This window comes from Coregonus lavaretus (assembly GCF_964263955.1).
Source record: "Coregonus lavaretus genome assembly, contig: SUPER_35_unloc_1, whole genome shotgun sequence".
In the NCBI taxonomy this organism is placed as follows: Eukaryota; Metazoa; Chordata; class Actinopteri; order Salmoniformes; family Salmonidae; genus Coregonus; species Coregonus lavaretus.
Genome location: NW_028167181.1, coordinates 3220537 through 3239908, shown reverse-complemented (window position 1 = coordinate 3239908; position 19372 = coordinate 3220537). Strand labels below are relative to the sequence as shown.

The following is a 19372-nucleotide window of genomic DNA, read 5'->3' as shown; positions in this document are numbered from 1 at the left end:
TGAGTCCTTTAATATCTGCAAACACTTTATCTCTGCTTCATCTGTTTTCATTAGGCCGGCCCCAACCTCTGGCTGGGTGAGAACGTGCTGCTGCTGTCTACTGCCTCCATTAAAGCACTGTGGACATGCCCCAAATGGCACACTATTCCCTATGTAGTGCACTACTTTTGACCAGGGCCCATTGACAGGTTGGTTGTTTAGCAACAAAACCGACGAGTGTGCCACTATGGGGCAAAACAGAAGGTGTTGGCTTAGATTGTTGACAACATGTAAGCTATATTTAGTCTCCAATGTTTATTAAAAACCTAAATAATAAATACATTTGCACAATGAGCACGTGTTGTCTCTCAAATACATTGTTACTGTTGTCAAAGCTAGCTAATTTTAGCCATATTAGCATAGACGTAACATCAGCCAAAACACCTCAAAACAAGACATGGTATCAAAAAACAAGATAAAACTAGCTGAAACGAGCCACTTACGATTCACTACATGACAGTTTGTCACTGTTGCTAGCTATCTGGCCATCCAGAATCATAACAACTCACGGCCTTCTGCCACATTGAAGAGCGCGCATCATTTTCGTCGTTGTCAGCTAACCAGTCTATGTCGGGCCCTGGTCACTTTATAGGGAATAAGGGTCCAAAGTAATGCATTATATAGGGAATAGGGTGCCATTTCAGACACAATCTATCAAACGTATAGAGAGCTGCATCGCATCAGGAAGAGTCCCCTGCCTCCTCTCATAAGACGCCACAGTGAAGTGGTTATTTCTGTCTGGGGATCGTAGGTCTGAGTGTTGGCCGGTTAGATTGCTTGAGGTATTCCACATGACATATTTGCGATGATCTATTGCTGCTGTTTTCTTTCCTGGTGTAAACGTCTCCACCTGTGTATTAACTATACCTGGAGAGAGGCAGTTTCAACTACATACAATCAAGACAACATGACATTGAAAATCCCATTATAGAATAGAGAGGAAAACCAGACATGGGGTGTAACATCTGATGTAAGCTTTACTTTCAAATCCTGTTACATTTAGATCTGGCAATTTTTGAACATAAAATAATGCCTAAACAAAGAAAACGAATACAAAAACCAAAAAAGTACAAATGATCTATTTACCAGTTATTGTCACAAACAACCCTGTACAGCCTTAATGAACTAATAAAAAAGCTTTATACAGCACATACCAATTTTTACTGAGTGCCAAAAAGATTAACGTAAACACAAAAAAAGAAGATAGCTGAGCCTTGTCGAGTCATAAAATACAGCAAAACTTAAAGCTAACTGATTGTAGATCGTGCAAGTGGCGATCCTAACAACTAAATGCAACCGAAGGAAGTTAGTTTGGAGAAAAAACGATGAAGTGCTAAAAACTAGAAGAGTGAGGAGAAAGAGAGAGAGAGAGCAATGTCATGCATACTCCGAAGTGCTCAGAAAGGTAGTTACTCGATATAACATTAAAAATCACCTTGTGCTGCTTCTTTATAATTATGCAAAAAAAATGTAATAATAAGAAAAGATAAGTGCTTAGAAATACTGGGTTTGGAAAGGACAGAGAAGCAATCCCTGTAGGCCTTTTCTTCTCCTTAGACACACCAACCAGACCAGGGGGGCGTTTTATAAGAAGAAAGAACTGCAGCCATTCTTGATTACATAATGATTATGCGGTGGCTATATAAAAAAAAAAGGCATACAGTCAGTCATAAAAAGATGGGCACATCCTCTTATGTTTTGTTTTTAGATTTGGACCCTGAAAATCAGTTTGACTCATTCTCAGTGGTCTCAGGCGGTTCCCTTCCACCAAGTGGCACTAGAGTATAACATATTACGCAGATAGATAAGGAGCTGGTGCTGACCTAGGAGTGTGTGTGTGGTAGGGGGGGCTCCTTGTACTCCTATAATGTAGCAGCGACCAGCGGACAGCATGCTGAACATTGACAACATAGCAAAGGGAACTAAAAGAAAACCAACCACAGGGGAGAGATTTAACTGTTACACCCCTCCACCGTTAACAGGAAGTGACGGATTCAATCCTAGCATCACAACCTCGTTTTTAAGTTTCATTTGGTCTTAACAATGCATTGTTCTCTCAAATGTTTTGTTGTTGTCATCATTACGTTAAAAAAAAACTAAAAAAAATCCACCAACAACAAAAAAATCACAAGAAAATGAAAAGTACAAGAAACAAGCAAAACAATTAACGTAAAAAAAAAAAATCCCTTTAAAAATAAGAAACCATTTTGGCTTAAAGACCACTTGGGAATGCGAGCACTGTCAATTAGATGGGTAATGCTTTTTAATTAAAAAAACAAAATGCCTGTATTATAATACCTGGTCTCATGTACACTCTCCATTTTGAGCATCTCCATTTGTACAGATAAATATATTTTTTCATATTTCAAAAAGTGCAGCACTGTGCAAAATTGGCTTTCACAATTTAGCCTGGGCCCTTTGGGTCTCCCAGCGTAGTATAGTTTGACCTCTGCTGTCTAATTCATGCAATTTGTGTTCATCATCTGCGCTCTGCAATTTTACAGAGGTAAAAACCCTCTGCACTAAACCAGAAAATGTCTACCCAACAAAAATCCTAACATCACGGTTTTGATTCAGATCGTTCACAGCAAACGTCTTAAAAGGTAATAAGTATCTTTCCGGTGATATCCTATCGGACCGACAGATCAAACGTTTGCAGAACAATATGAACTAGCTAAGTGCTTTTGAAATGTGACTAAGTTAAGTGCAATTACAACTCAGAGATGGAGAGAAGGGGGATAGAAAGCAGTACCATGTCTTCCCACTGAGACAGAAGCTACACCACCAAAACCAAACCAATGGCTGCTTCCTCGTCAACAACATTGGACCTATTGGAGCCTTCATCAAAATGGCTTCTTAATAATGATGCATGTTAGTAGAAAATGCTCATCGTCCTACGTTTAAAAGGCTCAGTAAAAAAGAGAAAGAGAGAGGAAAAAACAAATGGACAACCGAAAAAGACACAGAAGGCCACTGACCTACAAAACCAACCCCTTGCCTTCTTTCATATTGGCAACGGAACACAACAGTCCCTGCCTGCAACTACACCGCACATCTGTATCACATTCCTCATGTACATCAACAAAGAAAAATACATTCATTCAAGTCATTTTGGAACAGTTTCTTTCTGTTTTTTCTTTTACACAAAATTACAAAAGAGCTCCAAAAAGCACCATTGAATCGGCCTGTGGTGACCGGAGCGGTTGGGGGTTTTAACGCCCCATTAGCTGGTCACCTCCACAAAACAGTTATCTCTTACATCTTATCTAACGTAATAGTGCGCCAGTCCATACATAGTTCTGCACATGATGCTGGACTGAACATCACCTGGGTCGTATTCATTAGGGCACAACGTAGCATAATGACAAGTTCTGGTGATTCAGTCCTTTTTCTTCAGTTTGGTGCCTAATGAATAGGACCCTGGTCTCAGGGGTTACAGGTGGCCTTGTGGAACCTTTGATGTGGAGTGGTGGGGTAACACTAATCTGGTCCCAGATCGGTTTGTGGTGTCTTGCCAGTTCCTACGGTCATTGTCAAGACAGCACAAACAGATCTGGGACCAGGCTACGGTTACACAAGGGCTACGTTGGGGAAAGCAAAGACTATAGCATAAGGCTATAATGTTTGTTACATTGATTTGAAAAACGTTTCAATTGGAAAAGGGCCTTGAGTAGAGAATGTCACTTGTTCTACCCACTCCACCGCACAAAGTCAAACAACGTACAAGATGTCACCTGTGTGCATGGGTTGCCAAGACAACCGTCACCTGAGACAAAGGTGAGCTCGGTCGGCGTTTGATGCATATGGTTTCACCATTACACAAAACCAAACAGATAAAGTCAAAGCTTAGTTGTGGGGGAGATCGAAGGCTACAAAACTATGTACAGTACACATTTGTTAAATAATTCATTAAGTGCGTGATTTGAGGCGTTGCTTTGGAAACGGGACTTTTGAGAAAAAGCGCTTCGTTTCATTGGTTCTTGTTCGCGGCGCATCACAATTTAACAACCTGGGGATTGGTTCATCATACCCTATTAAATGACGTGCGTCAAAGTTACCAGAAACAAAGAGGCAGGCATGCTATTCTGATGCGTAGTAGCCAAAAGACAAAAATGCACTAAAAATGTCAGAGCACTTGCAAGTTCTGTTTCTTCTTCTTTTTCGACTTTTCTAACGAAAACAAAAACTAAATACGGATACGTTTTACAGGTAATGCAGTTGGGTCCAGGTCATTCAAAAGTCCAAAAAACAAACATTAGAAAATAAAAAGTAGAGAGAGCGAGTAATAATTCAATCGATATAACAGATAAGAAAAGCAGCTTTTGATATAAACGCATTTTTTAGCACATACAGCCTTTTCTCTGATAAATTGTTTTTTTTGTCTACAATAACTACTTGTCTGTCTCTGTCCAGCTTATTCAGCTGGCTTGATTGGAAAGTTTTCCCCATCGCAGTGGATAACGATCATTCACACCACTGTCCAGGGAGAGAGGGATGGCGAGGGAGGGGAACGAGAGGGAGGGGGAAGAGAAAGGGATGAGAAGGAGGAGAGGAGAACAGTCACACAGTCTTGGCTCTCTCCTTCAGTCCCAGTCCTAGGTAAGCCAGGAAGGAGTGTTTGAGTGAGGTGGGCGAGGGAGGAGAGGAAGAGGGGGAGGAGGCGGTGGAGGAGAGGAAAAGGGGGGAGGAGGAGGAGGGCCTCTGGAGTCTGGAGAGGGGCGAGTGGAATGTGGAGCGGTGGCGGTGGGTGAACAGGGTTGTGAGGGGGATCAGGTGCGCCCGCTCGCAGTTTCCCATCTGCTCGTAGAGGTGGCGTGGGGAGGGGAAGAAGAGGGAGGAACCTCCGCCATTGGTTGTGGTCGCTGTCAGATAACGCTGGGCTGGGGTCGGGACATCCTGTTGACGGTGGTGTTTCCCTGTGATGAGTGACAGGGCGACAGACTGCAGGGCCTGCGAGGCAGAGAGAATCATGAGGGGGCTGCTACTACCGCTTCCCCCGCTACTCCCATCCCCACCTCCACCTACCCCCAGGAGGAAGGGCTCCCCGCCCCGCAGAGACCCCACCAGAGAGCCCCCTAGCTGGGCCTGGAACTCCTCCTCGCCGGCCTCCTCCCCTTCCCCTCCACCCTGGTGCTTCTTGAGGTGGCGGCTGAAGATGAAGGGGTGGGTGGTGGTGAAGGGGCACTCTGTGCAGCCGAAGGTCTGGCGTGGCGCGTGCTTCAGCTTCTTGTGCAGGTTCAGGTTGTCCTTGCGCTTGCAGCTGTAGCCGCAGCGGTCGCAGTGGAAGGGCCGCTCGCCCGTGTGCACGCGCACGTGCTCGATCAGCTTGTTGGCCGTCTTGGACAGGTAGCCGCACTGCTCGCACTTGTAGTGGTTGCCGAGGCGATGCTCGCGCACGTGCCTCTCCAGCGCGGGCTGGTCGCGCCACACCGACTGGCAGATGCGACACTTGTACTCCATCTTGTAATGGGTCTTCAGGTGGCACTCCATGGCCGCCGGCCGATTGGTGGAATAAATGCAGACGGGGCACCTGGGAAACAGGAAGGAGGAAGTGGAAGGAGGCGTGACATGGGATATACACACACAATAGCGAGGGGAGGTTTAATGAAGAGAGGACTTAAATACACGACGACCAAAATACACACCTTAAGACTTCAACACAAGGGAGGATGAAGACAGGGAAAGGTGAAGGAGGAAAGGTGTGTGTGATGTGGCCTGAATATTCTACCCTAAGGGAATGATTGGTGTGTGTGTGTGTGTGGTGGAAAGTGTGTGTGTGTGTATTGTGTGTGGGTGGGTTGGGGTTGAAAGTGTGTTTGGAGTGAGTGTGTTTGGAGTGGGTGGGTTGGAGGTGGGTGGAGCATGTAGAACTGTAGGTATGTAGAACTGGGCAGAGACAGGTTGTGGAAAGAGAACAGGATTGGACGGAATTAGGAATGGAAGGATAAATGGAAATGTGTCACTTACATTTAAATAGCACCATTCATCTGCTCTGGGCCCCAAAGCGCTTCACAAACCCTGCAGAACAGAATCACCTCAGAATACAACCAGCCACGTGGTGAAGACCCTACACACGCCTTCCCTCTCCCACACACTCCTGGACATACACTCCTGAGTACACTGGTAAAGGGAGGCCCTTCTCTGTCCTACACACGCCTCAGTACACACTCCCCGAGTGCACACTTCTGAGTACACAGTCTTTAGTGCGCTATCCTCTTTGATACACACTTCTGAGTACACACTACAGCCCTTTAAAAAATATATATATTGTCTACAACTTCTTGTCTGTCTTTTGTCCAGCTTATTCAGCTGGCTTGATTGGAAAGTGTTTTCCATTGCAGTGGATAACCATCACTCACAGTCACCCCACTGTCCACTGCTGAGTACACACTACTTAGTACACAGTCCTGTCTGGACACACTGCTCTAGAGATACCCCCTTGAACTGGACTGAGGGGTCAGCTGTGTTTGGGCTACCTGTGCCCTTGTGACTGCTTTTAATTCTGACCTCTCAAACCTTTAACGGCACAGCTAATGTGGACACTGTCTGTCTGGTTTTAAAGTCAGGATAGTGGATGGATTATTAACAGACATAAAAACACTGTACTAAAACGACTGAACTAATTGCACCCTTGAACATTTGAAATGTGAAATAAATATATTCCCATCTATCTAAAATGGACTAATACTGTTAGCAGTGTTGATGGTGTGTGTGTGTTCCTGTATTGACCAATGAACGTGGAAAGAATCAGTGGTGGCGTATTGAGACCTTAACCTTGTCTCTAACTCCATGTAACAAGACGAGACACTAACACATAGCTCAGTAAACTATAACCCTGACTCTCTCACTCCAAACACCAAACCAACTGCTGATCTAATGCTACAGATGGCTAGACAATGAACAGTATCTGGTGAATAGTGGTGACAGCTTGACATTAACATGGTAAAGTGAAAGTGTAGGCCGATCAGTTCATGATGAGATGAGTTCAATGGCGTCTGATTGATATCGATGGCTCTACACATGCATTGACTGACTGCGTATCATGGCAAACAACTTCGACAAATTAATAAAAAATAAAAAAAAACACAAAAATGACAGTGACTGTTGTGTTAACAAACAATCTATTTTTACTGCGTTTAAATATTTTCCTAGATGTCTGTTCAGATTTCCTGTTAAGTAATGTACTACATTCATTCCAGATGGTTTCAAATGCAATCTGGGAAAACAGAAAATCTATGTGGTATAAAATATGCATCGGTGTGTGCAGGCTTTAAAAGCGCTAGGCTAGGCTAGGCTAATGTCATTAGCATGTTGTTGCGTGTGTGTTGGATGGCCTTCATGTACTGGCAGCGTTGGTTTAACATGAACAGAAAGGCTAAACGGCTACGTATGGTCTACGGTGTGTGTGTCTACGTCACACAGTACAACGGAGGCTCCTATAGGGGTATAGTAGTATTGGGTCAGAGGGGGAAAGTGTTTGGTATCTAGGGCTGTGAGTGTAATAGGGGTTTATATATACTGTGTGAATGTCTTAATCGTTTCAGTGAGCTAGATGTCCTATGCATGTGAATGTGTATGTTGGACAGTGTCTGTGTGTTGACGTCATCTAGTTTGAAAGTGTGGACGACTGCGGTGAATGCGTGCACACATTCACAGTTCAGACTGCGTGTGTAGTAAGTTGACGCATGTGCTCTTACACGCATGTTTTCGACTTAATGTGCATACTATAATGAGCAGTCAGTCTGTCAGTGGGTTACAGCCTGTCTGTGTGTCTGTACATGTGTGAGGGAGGAGTCGGGGTGGGACGGGACGGGACAGGGGGGTGGAGTGGGATGGGACGGGACAGGGGGGGTGGAGTAGGACGGGACGGGACAGGGGGGGTGGAGTAGGACGGGACGGGACAGGGGGAGTGGAGTAGGACGGGACGGGACAGGGGGGGTGGAGTAGGACGGGACGGGACAGGGGGGGTGGAGTAGGACGGGACGGGACAGGGGGGGTGGAGTAGGACGGGACGGGACAGGGGGGGTGGAGTAGGACGGGACGGGACAGGGGGGGTGGAGTAGGACGGGACGGGACAGGGGGGGTGGAGTAGGACAGGACGGGACAGGGGGAGTGAAGTAGGACGGGACGGGACAGGGGGAGTGGAGTAGGACGGGACGGGACAGGGGGGTGGAGTGGGATGGGACGGGGGGTGGAGTAGGACGGGACGGGACAGTGGGGGTGGAGTAGGACGGGACGGGACAGGGGGGGTGGAGTGGAATGGGACGGGACAGGGGGGGTGGAGTAGGACGGGACGGGGGTGGAGTAGGACGGGACAGGGGGTGGAGTAGGACGGGACGGGACAAGGGGGGTGGAGTGGGACGGGACGGGACAGGGGGGGTGGAGTAGGAACCTCTGTCTGTACTTGCTTTCCTTACTTGAGCCCTCCGGTGGGGACGGTGTGACACTTCTTGTGCTCCAGCAGCTGCTCGGGTGTCTTCAGGAACTTGTGGCACACGTCGCACTCGAACATGCGCGTGATCAGGTGGATCTGGAGGTGACGCTCGTACATGGTCCGCGTCTTGCACACAAAGTTGCAGAAGACGCACTCGAAGCCTGGGGAGGGGGGAGGGGAGAGGGAGTTAGCATGGCTGCAGTGCTCCCCATCCTCATTTAAGCATTACCCACACGATATCCTTGTGTGCGGCTCAAATTATTGCTAATATTTTACCTCACATTGACATCACTGCATGATTTACGTGAAAAAAGTATGCGTTTTTGTTTGCTAGCTGTTCCGGTAGACTTTCAGTCATTGCGCTAACGCTAGTTAGCAATAGCGTGAGAAACTACCTCTAACTTCCTTCATACTGGACGCAGAGACAAGCATGGTATCCATGAGTTCATCTGACTCTGGGGAAGTAGATAAAGGGCGTAGTTGTCAAAATCTCACACTATCCCTTTAAAGGCCCAGTGCAGTCACAATTCTGTTTTTCCTGTGTTTAATATCATATTGTACAACAGCTGATGAAACTAACACTGTAAAGGTGTGAAAACATTTGATCAGTGTTATTTCCTGATAACTGCTGGTTGAAAATACAATCTACACAAGACCTTCTAATCAGCAGGTTTGCATGAGCGGGAGTTTCGGCTTTCCGTTAAGAAAAAATGAGCCTCATTATTGTTATTTTATTGTGCAACTTATTTTATTTTATTTTTGCCTTCGTTTATTTTGTAAGCATTTTCATAACTCTATTTTCTTAAAACTGCATTGTTGGTTAAGGGCTTGTAAGTAAGCATTTCACAGTAAGGTCTACACCTGTTGTATTCGGCGCATGTAACAAATACAATTTAATTTGATTTTAATTGGTTAATAGACCAATAACAAAGAGTTCCAAACCTCTCTGCCAATAACAGCTAGTTTTCAGTTTCCCCTCCCCACTCAGACCACTCCCAGACAGTCCTAGCAAAATCCTTGCTTGAGAAATAGTTTTTTGCTAAAAAAGCTATTTTTGCCCATTTTAATTGAAATCTATTACAGTAAGATACTTATTGTTACCCAGATATTGAGATAAAAATGGCTGCATTGGGCCTTTAAGGATACAGAATTGGAAGTAGATTAAATTAACTGTAGTTCTACATAATGTTCCAGCCTATACATCCCAGAATTCCTTGCCTTTCTCAGACTTCTCTTCAGTTCCTGATCCCGAGTGGCTGCTGGAGCTGGATTGGCTGCCTGCAGAGGAGGGAGGGGCTAGCAGGTTCTTGAGCTCCTCATTGCCGTGGGTGAGTTCCCCACCCTCTGAACTGTTGAGCGAATCGCTGAGGGCCGACAGGGAGGAGGAGGTGCTCTTGGTCTCACTGAGGGGGCTCCGCGAGTTCAGACCTAGGAGGTAGGGTCAATCATCATCAACATCATTGTTATCATCATCCTCATCGATAGTTGGGGTGATTCAGAAAATTAACCATTGTAATTACATTTCACTTTCCTTCCTGAATCTCCTGAGTGATTAAGTAATAATGCTGCAATTCTGTCACTACCAGCACTGCCACAGTCATCATAAGTGCTTTCTCAACATCAGACAGGGTACCTTAAGCCTATAAAAGGAGGAAAAGCACTAAACTACAGTAAAAACTACACAGTGTGTTGACTACACACTGCAGGCAGGCCGGCTCAGCTTCAGTGCCATGTCCTCTGACTGGAGCCCCACTGCCAGTTCAATCAACAGCCAGTGTGCTTTTATTGATCTCCCTCTCTGTCCCCCCCTCTCTCTCTCTCTCGGTGTGTCTCTCTCTCTCTCTCTCTCTCTCTCCCTCTGACCGTACTTCACTGGGATAGAGAAAGAGACTACGAGAGAGAAGAGGGGAGGAGGAGGGTCACGGCTAAGGGAGCTAAGATGGCGGGAGCAACTCAGGGCACAGCTCAACAAAGGGCATTCAGTCAGGGAGAAGGAGAGGAGGGAGGAGCAGGAGTATAGGGCTGCTGGCTGCCATGGATTGTGAAATGGCCGACGCCAGCTACCTCAAACACATATCCTCACACACACACTTGTATGTGTGTGCGCACACGTCATAGGCACAAACACACTGAGGCATTCACACAGATGCATTCAAAGACACACTTTCATCCTTGACTGTGAGAATGAGAGAATGCAGGTATAGAAATGCAGAAAGCAGAGTATGCAGGTACAGAAACGCAGAAAGCAGAGAGTGAAATAGCATTGTCTCGCTTTTAACTCAAAAGACAAAATGAGACTCACCACTCCACTGTCTAAGGGAGCTATAGAGAACATCATGCTCTGAACATCCGAGGAGTACATGTCCCTTGAATACGTCAGGAAACCACATTATTTATCATCCCTGTTGGCATATTCCCTGTTAGCTCTTTTTCCAAGGTCCAAGACGCTATTGAAGAATGTATACAGTCAAACGCACTTCACTTTTTATGAGTGTGGAAACGTTGTGAACTATAGTTACCCTCCTCTACGTATTTATTTGGACAGTGAAGCTAAAACGTAGAATTTGGCTCTATACTCCAGCATTTTGGATTTGAGATCAAGTGTTTTATATGATGCGACAGTACAGAATGTCACCTTTTATTTGAGGGTATTTTCATACATATCTGTTTCACCGTTTAGAAATGAAAGCACTTTATGTATCTAGTCCCCCCATTTGAAGGTGCCATAAGTATTTGGACAAATTCACTTATGTGTATTAAAGTACTTAAAGGTTTAGTATTTGGTCCCATATTCCTAGCATGCAATGACTACATCAAGCTTGTGACTCTACTAACTTGTTGGATGCATTTGTAGTTTGTTTTGGTTGTGTACCATATAGTATCTCTGTCCTGTTCCTACTGTACCACCATATAGTATCTCTGTCCTGTCCCTACTGTACCACCATATAGTATCTCTGTCCTGTCCTGTTCCTACTGTACCACCATATAGTATCTCTGTCCTGTTCCTACTGTACCACCATATAGTATCTCTGTCCTGTCCTGTTCCTACTGTACCACCATATAGTATCTCTGTCCTGTTCCTACTGTACCACCATATAGTATCTCTGTCCTGTTCCTACTGTACCACCATATAGTATCTCTGTCCTGTTCCTACTGTACCACCATATAGTATCTCTGTCCTGTCCTGTTCCTACTGTACCACCATACAGTATCTCTGTCCTGTTCCTACTGTACCACCATATAGTATCTCTGTCCTGTCCTGTTCCTACTGTACCACCATACAGTATCTCTGTCCTGTTCCTACTGTACCACCATATAGTATCTCTGTCCTGTCCTGTTCCTACTGTACCACCATACAGTATCTCTGTCCTGTTCCTACTGTACCACCATATAGTATCTCTGTCCTGTCCTGTTCCTACTGTACCACCATATAGTATCTCTGTCCTGTTCCTACTGTACCACCATATAGTATCTCTGTCCTGTCCTGTTCATACTGTACCACCATACAGTATCTCTGTCCTGTTCCTACTGTACCACCATATAGTATCTCTGTCCTGTTCCTACTGTACCACCATATAGTATCTCTGTCCTGTTCCTACTGTACCACCATACAGTATCTCTGTCCTGTCCTGTTCCTACTGTACCACCATATAGTATCTCTGTCCTGTCCTGTTCCTACTGTACCACCATACAGTATCTCTGTCCTGTTCCTACTGTACCACCATATAGTATCTCTGTCCTGTTCCTACTGTACCACCATATAGTATCTCTGTCCTGTCCTGTTCCTACTGTACCACCATATAGTATCTCTGTCCTGTCCTGTTCCTACTGTACCACCATACAGTATCTCTGTCCTGTCCTGTTCCTACTGTACCACCATACAATATCTCTGTCCTGTTCCTACTGTACCACCATATAGTATCTCTGTCCTGATCCTACTGTACCACCATATAGTATCTCTGTCCTGTTCCTACTGTACCACCATATAGTATCTCTGTCCTGTTCCTACTGTACCACCATATAGTATCTCTGTCCTGTCCTGTTCCTACTGTACCACCATATAGTATCTCTGTCCTGTTCCTACTGTACCACCATATAGTATCTCTGTCCTGTCCTGTTCCTACTGTACCACCATATAGTATCTCTGTCCTGTCCTGTTCCTACTGTACCACCATATAGTATCTCTGTCCTGTCCTGTTCCTACTGTACCACCATATAGTATCTCTGTCCTGTCCTGTTCCTACTGTACCACCATATAGTATCTCTGTCCTGTTCCTACTGTACCACCATATAGTATCTCTGTCCTGTTCCTACTGTACCACCATACAGTATCTCTGTCCTGTCCTGTTCCTACTGTACCACCATATAGTATCTCTGTCCTGTCCTGTTCCTACTGTACCACCATATAGTATCTCTGTCCTGTCCTGTTCCTACTGTACCACCATATAGTATCTCTGTCCTGTCCTGTTCCTACTGTACCACCATATAGTATCTCTGTCCTGTTCCTACTGTACCACCATATAGTATCTCTGTCCTGTTCCTACTGTACCACCATACAGTATCTCTGTCCTGTTCCTACTGTACCACCATATAGTATCTCTGTCCTGTTCCTACTGTACCACCATATAGTATCTCTGTCCTGTTCCTACTGTACCACCATATAGTATCTCTGTCCTGTCCTGTTCCTACTGTACCACCATATAGTATCTCTGTCCTGTCCTGTTCCTACTGTACCACCATACAGTATCTCTGTCCTGTTCCTACTGTACCACCATATAGTATCTCTGTCCTGTTCCTACTGTACCACCATATAGTATCTCTGTCCTGTTCCTACTGTACCACCATATAGTATCTCTGTCCTGTTCCTACTGTACCACCATACAGTATCTCTGTCCTGTTCCTACTGTACCACCATATAGTATCTCTGTCCTGTTCCTACTGTACCACCATATAGTATCTCTGTCCTGTTCCTACTGTACCACCATACAGTATCTCTGTCCTGTTCCTACTGTACCACCATATAGTATCTCTGTCCTGTTCCTACTGTACCACCATATAGTATCTCTGTCCTGTCCTGTTCCTACTGTACCACCATATAGTATCTCTGTCCTGTTCCTACTGTACCACCATACAGTATCTCTGTCCTGTTCCTACTGTACCACCATATAGTATCTCTGTCCTGTTCCTACTGTACCACCATACAGTATCTCTGTCCTGTTCCTACTGTACCACCATACAGTATCTCTGTCCTGTCCTGTTCCTACTGTACCACCATACAGTATCTCTGTCCTGTTCCTACTGTACCACCATACAGTATCTCTGTCCTGTTCCTACTGTACCACCATATAGTATCTCTGTCCTGTTCCTACTGTACCACCATATAGTATCTCTGTCCTGTTCCTACTGTACCACCATACAGTATCTCTGTCCTGTTCCTACTGTACCACCATATAGTATCTCTGTCCTGTTCCTACTGTACCACCATACAATATCTCTGTCCTGTTCCTACTGTACCACCATACAGTATCTCTGTCCTGTTCCTACTGTACCACCATATAGTATCTCTGTCCTGTCCTGTTCCTACTGTACCACCATATAGTATCTCTGTCCTGTCCTGTTCCTACTGTACCACCATACAGTATCTCTGTCCTGTTCCTACTGTACCACCATATAGTATCTCTGTCCTGTTCCTACTGTACCACCATATAGTATCTCTGTCCTGTTCCTACTGTACCACCATATAGTATCTCTGTCCTGTTCCTACTGTACCACCATACAGTATCTCTGTCCTGTTCCTACTGTACCACCATACAGTATCTCTGTCCTGTTCCTACTGTACCACCATATAGTATCTCTGTCCTGTTCCTACTGTACCACCATATAGTATCTCTGTCCTGTTCCTACTGTACCACCATATAGTATCTCTGTCCTGTTCCTACTGTACCACCATACAGTATCTCTGTCCTGTTCCTACTGTACCACCATATAGTATCTCTGTCCTGTTCCTACTGTACCACCATATAGTATCTCTGTCCTGTTCCTACTGTACCACCATATAGTATCTCTGTCCTGTCCTGTTCCTACTGTACCACCATATAGTATCTCTGTCCTGTCCTGTTCCTACTGTACCACCATATAGTATCTCTGTCCTGTCCTGTTCCTACTGTACCACCATACAGTATCTCTGTCCTGTCCTGTTCCTACTGTACCACCATATAGTATCTCTGTCCTGTCCTGTTCCTACTGTACCACCATACAGTATCTCTGTCCTGTCCTGTTCCTACTGTACCACCATATAGTATCTCTGTCCTGTCCTGTTCCTACTGTACCACCATATAGTATCTCTGTCCTGTTCCTACTGTACCACCATATAGTATCTCTGTCCTGTCCTGTTCCTACTGTACCACCATATAGTATCTCTGTCCTGTCCTGTTCCTACTGTACCACCATATAGTATCTCTGTCCTGTTCCTACTGTACCACCATATAGTATCTCTGTCCTGTCCTGTTCCTACTGTACCACCATATAGTATCTCTGTCCTGTCCTGTTCCTACTGTACCACCATACAGTATCTCTGTCCTGTTCCTACTGTACCACCATACAGTATCTCTGTCCTGTTCCTACTGTACCACCATATAGTATCTCTGTCCTGTTCCTACTGTACCACCATATAGTATCTCTGTCCTGTTCCTACTGTACCACCATATAGTATCTCTGTCCTGTTCCTACTGTACCACCATACAGTATCTCTGTCCTGTCCTGTTCCTACTGTACCACCATACAGTATCTCTGTCCTGTTCCTACTGTACCACCATATAGTATCTCTGTCCTGTTCCTACTGTACCACCATATAGTATCTCTGTCCTGTTCCTAGCCCTAGCAGCAGCCAGGCTCCCTGCTGTGGGGCCACCAGTCTGACCCCTTGACCATGTGGCTGACATGCTGAGTTAGGCCATTTCCAAATCTGTCTGGAGCCTGGCATGGGGAGATGTGGTGTCCAAACACTACCAGCTGACAAATAACACCCAGCAGTCTTTTCTACAGCCCCACTGTGGTGTGTTTTAAGCAGCTATGTTTTCTAGTGTGTGGAGGCTAGTCTAAATGCCAAGCTGGGATGTGGACTCTCCACTCTGTGTTAGTGTCTGTGTGAGAGAGGGTAAGAATGTGTATGTGTGTGTGTGTGTGTGTGTGTGTGTGTGTGTGTGTGTGTAAACCCTGGCCCGCCTCTGAAGGACCAGAGGGCCTTATTGATTTCTTCCCCTCCGGCACGACAAGGGGCAGCCCTCGTAGATAAACAAGGTCACTCCCCGGCCTCCATGAGGACCCCTCAGCTGTCTGCAACGCTACCGGACAATCCCACACACCCTGCCATGGAAAGGGTATGACAGACAACAGCATCGGACGATAAACCGGACAAAAGACGCTACTGAACGAAAATACGATATCGACCGGCCGGGTTTTGGACCTGTGGTCCAGGGAAGGTTGAAGGAGGGAAAGAAAGAAAGAATCTACTCGTTGTGTTATTCAAAGCGGAAGTTGTTTCTGTTTGGAGAGTTTACAGAGTTACAGAGTCTCCGGTCTCTCTCTCTCTCCCGGGAAGGGACTCGTTCTATGAAGCTTTACTATCACTTCAGTCCAGTGTGTTGAGACTGAAGGTGTTGGTTCCCTCTCTTATAAACGGCTGTAAACTAAACTAGCCATTTCTACTCCGAGCAGTCAGCAGTAGCACCACAATCTGCAATACTCCCCCCAACAGCTCCCTCCCTATAACATGTTATTGCTGATCTAAGAATCATTCTAAAAAGGTTTGTACCATCTCTTCATAAAGCTAAATATAGCTTTGTGTGAGTATTTTATGATGGACTTTAATAAATTGTTACAATATAAAACCTTCTGTTTGGATTCTTTGGCTACGCTCCGAGATGCAGACAGTTCCAGTCCTCCTCATGGATTTAAAAGGAATGGACTGGGTGTAAGGAATGGTGTCCACCCCCTCTTTCTAGCCCATGCTTACACCAAAACAATACTTTAAAACCCATGAGTCCGAGTGAGCAGATAGATACACGCTTCAGGAAGGGAATCAATACAATTTGGAACAACTCGACGACAGCAAAATCGAGTTCAGCTGGAAAATAAATGCAATCAAGTTGGTTGTGCAAGCTGACTTCATCCTATTGCTGCCACCGGGGACAAGAGGTGGACCAAAACTATATCCATACATCTCTATACAATATATGCCTGAGCAGACAGATGATCTACCTGCGTGTCCTTGACTGACGTGGGTCTTCATGTCACTCTCCTCTACACAGACGTAGTCACAGGCGCTGCAGCACAGAGAGAACATCCACTGCTCCTTGTCCACGTGGAGAGACATGTGGCTGACGAACTGGGCGTTCAGCCCCGTCTGGAAACCACACGCATGGCAGCTGGATGGACAGGAAGAGGGAAGGATTTGTTAAACACTGATCTCAGAACAGGTTATAGAGGGGATAGGACATCATTAATTCCAAATCAAACCCCAAAGCCTGACCTCAGACCAGGTTATAGAGGGGAGAGGACATCATTAGTTCCCAATCAAACCCCAAAGGCTGACCTCAGTCTAATAGTACCTGTAGTAATAGGGGAAGGTCTTCCCGTCTCGTCCCTCAGCGGTGCTGACGGCGCTGACCATCTGCTCTGCGTCGGTGCTGACCAGCTTGACAGAGTGGATGGTCAGGTGTTGGTTGAGGTTGGCTCGGCACTTGGCTGCATAAGGACACAGGTGACACGTATACTTCCGCTCCTCTGGAAGGACAGACGGACGGACGGACAGACAACAGGAGCAGACTCTCAATGTCTGAGAGAGAGAGAGCGGTAGGTCTCCAGGCACACATACACGGGGACACACATTCGTACACACACTTATGCGTAATACGCACACCATATACAAACGCATGCATGCACACGCACACGTACGCAAACATCACGTATCCACAAATACAGTGAGTACATCCCTCTGTATAAGAATGTCTGCTTAATGGACCAAATACTCACACACACACGCAAATCCTATTACATCAGCTACTAACTAACGCACACACACACACATTTGGCCCGAGGACATGAAGCCAGGGAACCTTTGTGTGGCCTGGGTAAACCAAAAACAACCATCGTGATGACATATGCCCCCGTTTCTGCTCTCTGTGGTGTGGCCAAGCTGTTCTCAGCCAAACAACCCACTCACAGGGGGAGTGTATGTGTGTATGTGCGTGCGTGTTTTGTATTAGTGTGTGTGGACCATGAGTTTTCATGCATAATAATATGTAGGTTTTTCCATAAATGTGGGTGCATTAAAAATACTAATTTAAATAAAATTAAAATTGAGAATGCATTATATTTTACAGCAATGACCCTTATACTTGTGGTAATGCCAGGGGAGCTGAGATCTCTGATCTGAACCACTGAGATTCAGGACCTCTGTTTGGATGTCTCATCCCAAGGATCGCTTAGACCAGGGGTGTCAAACTCATTTTAGCTCAGGGGCCACATGGAGGAAAATCTATTCCCAAGTGGGCCGGACCGGAAAAATCATGGTATATATAACTTAAAAACAACAACTTCAGATTGTTTTCTTTGTTTTAATACGATCAACATACAACATAAAGCTGGAGCCTGAGGACAGTGTGTCCAAAATAGTACAAGCACAACATCACTATTAATCATAAAACACGTCAAGTTTATTTGAAAATTCTAAAGAAAAAGAACACAAACACACAATGCCTCAGTGATTAACAGAACTGTTTCACAGATCACAGAACTATATCAGGGGGTCATTTCTCAGGCAGAAATGTAGATAAAAAGAATGAAATCCTGTTCCCCAAACAAGTGCAAGAACCACAGAGTCAAGAATAGGTTAAATATACAAATAAAATAAAATCAATTAAAAACAATAGCACATCAACATAAAAACATATAAACATAAAGCTGGAGCCTGAGGACAGTGTGTCCAAAAGCACAACATCACTATTAATCATAAAACACCTCAAGTTATTTGAAAGTTCTGAGGACAAAGAACACACAAACACACAATGCCTCAGTGATTCACAGAAGTATATCACAGATCACAGAACTATATCAGGGTGTCTCATGTAGCACTTTAAGTGGGGTTGCATAGTTTATTTGACTCCTGATACCTGGCATCTTTTAGCTTTCACCAGCGCATCAATATCAGGCGTCACATCCTGAGTGGCAGCCAACTTCAGGATGTGATTCAAGTGCTTGTGCGTGAGCCTTGAGCGCAGCTTTGTTTTATTTATGCTCATTACAGAGAAAACTTGCTCACAAAGATATGTGGTTCCAAACATGCACAACAGTTTTGCAGCGAGGGCTGTCAAGTTGGGGTAACCTGGCAAGAGATTCTGATTAAATGTGTCCAAGCCAGCTGCGGCAAATTTGCCCTTCAAATCCGTGTCACACTGCAAGCCTATTATTTCAAGTTGGATGCTGACGGGCAGATCAGAGGGATTCACGGTGAATGGCGAGCAAAAAACGTTGAAGTCTTTCTCCAGTTCACCAAAAATCTGAAAGCGTTGCTCAAACTCCCGTAACAGTCCCGTTATTTTATCTTTGAACCGCTTCATGTCTGCCACATGTTGGGTCACGCACACATTTTTCAGACAGGGGAAGTGAGCTGCATCACCACCGGCAAGTTGCGTCTCCCACAATGACAGCTTCAACTTGAAAGAACGTATGCTGTCATAATACTGCGTGACAACTTTGTTGCGCCCTTGCAGCTGTTTGTTCAAGTTATTCAGGTGCTCTGTAACATCCACCATAAATGCAAGGTCCTGCATCCATTCTGCGGAATGGAATTCTAACACTGTTCAATTTCTTCTCGTAAATCAAAGAAACGCCTCAGCA

General features: G+C 45.3%; 1 protein-coding gene across 1 annotated transcript in view; it reads right to left on the bottom strand.

Moving 5' to 3' along the window:
* Positions 1-998: 998 nt before the first annotated feature.
* znf827 (zinc finger protein 827) overlaps positions 999-19372 on the bottom strand; it is an 87588-nt gene continuing 69214 nt past the window's right edge. Inside the window, exons 10-14 of the mRNA XM_084188678.1 lie at positions 17083-17257; positions 16733-16899; positions 9692-9901; positions 8457-8634; positions 999-5569 (exon numbers count right to left, since the gene is read on the bottom strand). Coding sequence (XP_084044804.1) covers positions 4600-5569; positions 8457-8634; positions 9692-9901; positions 16733-16899; positions 17083-17257 — 1700 coding nt within the window. The 3' untranslated portion in view covers positions 999-4599. The remainder of the gene's footprint in view (positions 5570-8456; positions 8635-9691; positions 9902-16732; positions 16900-17082; positions 17258-19372) is intronic.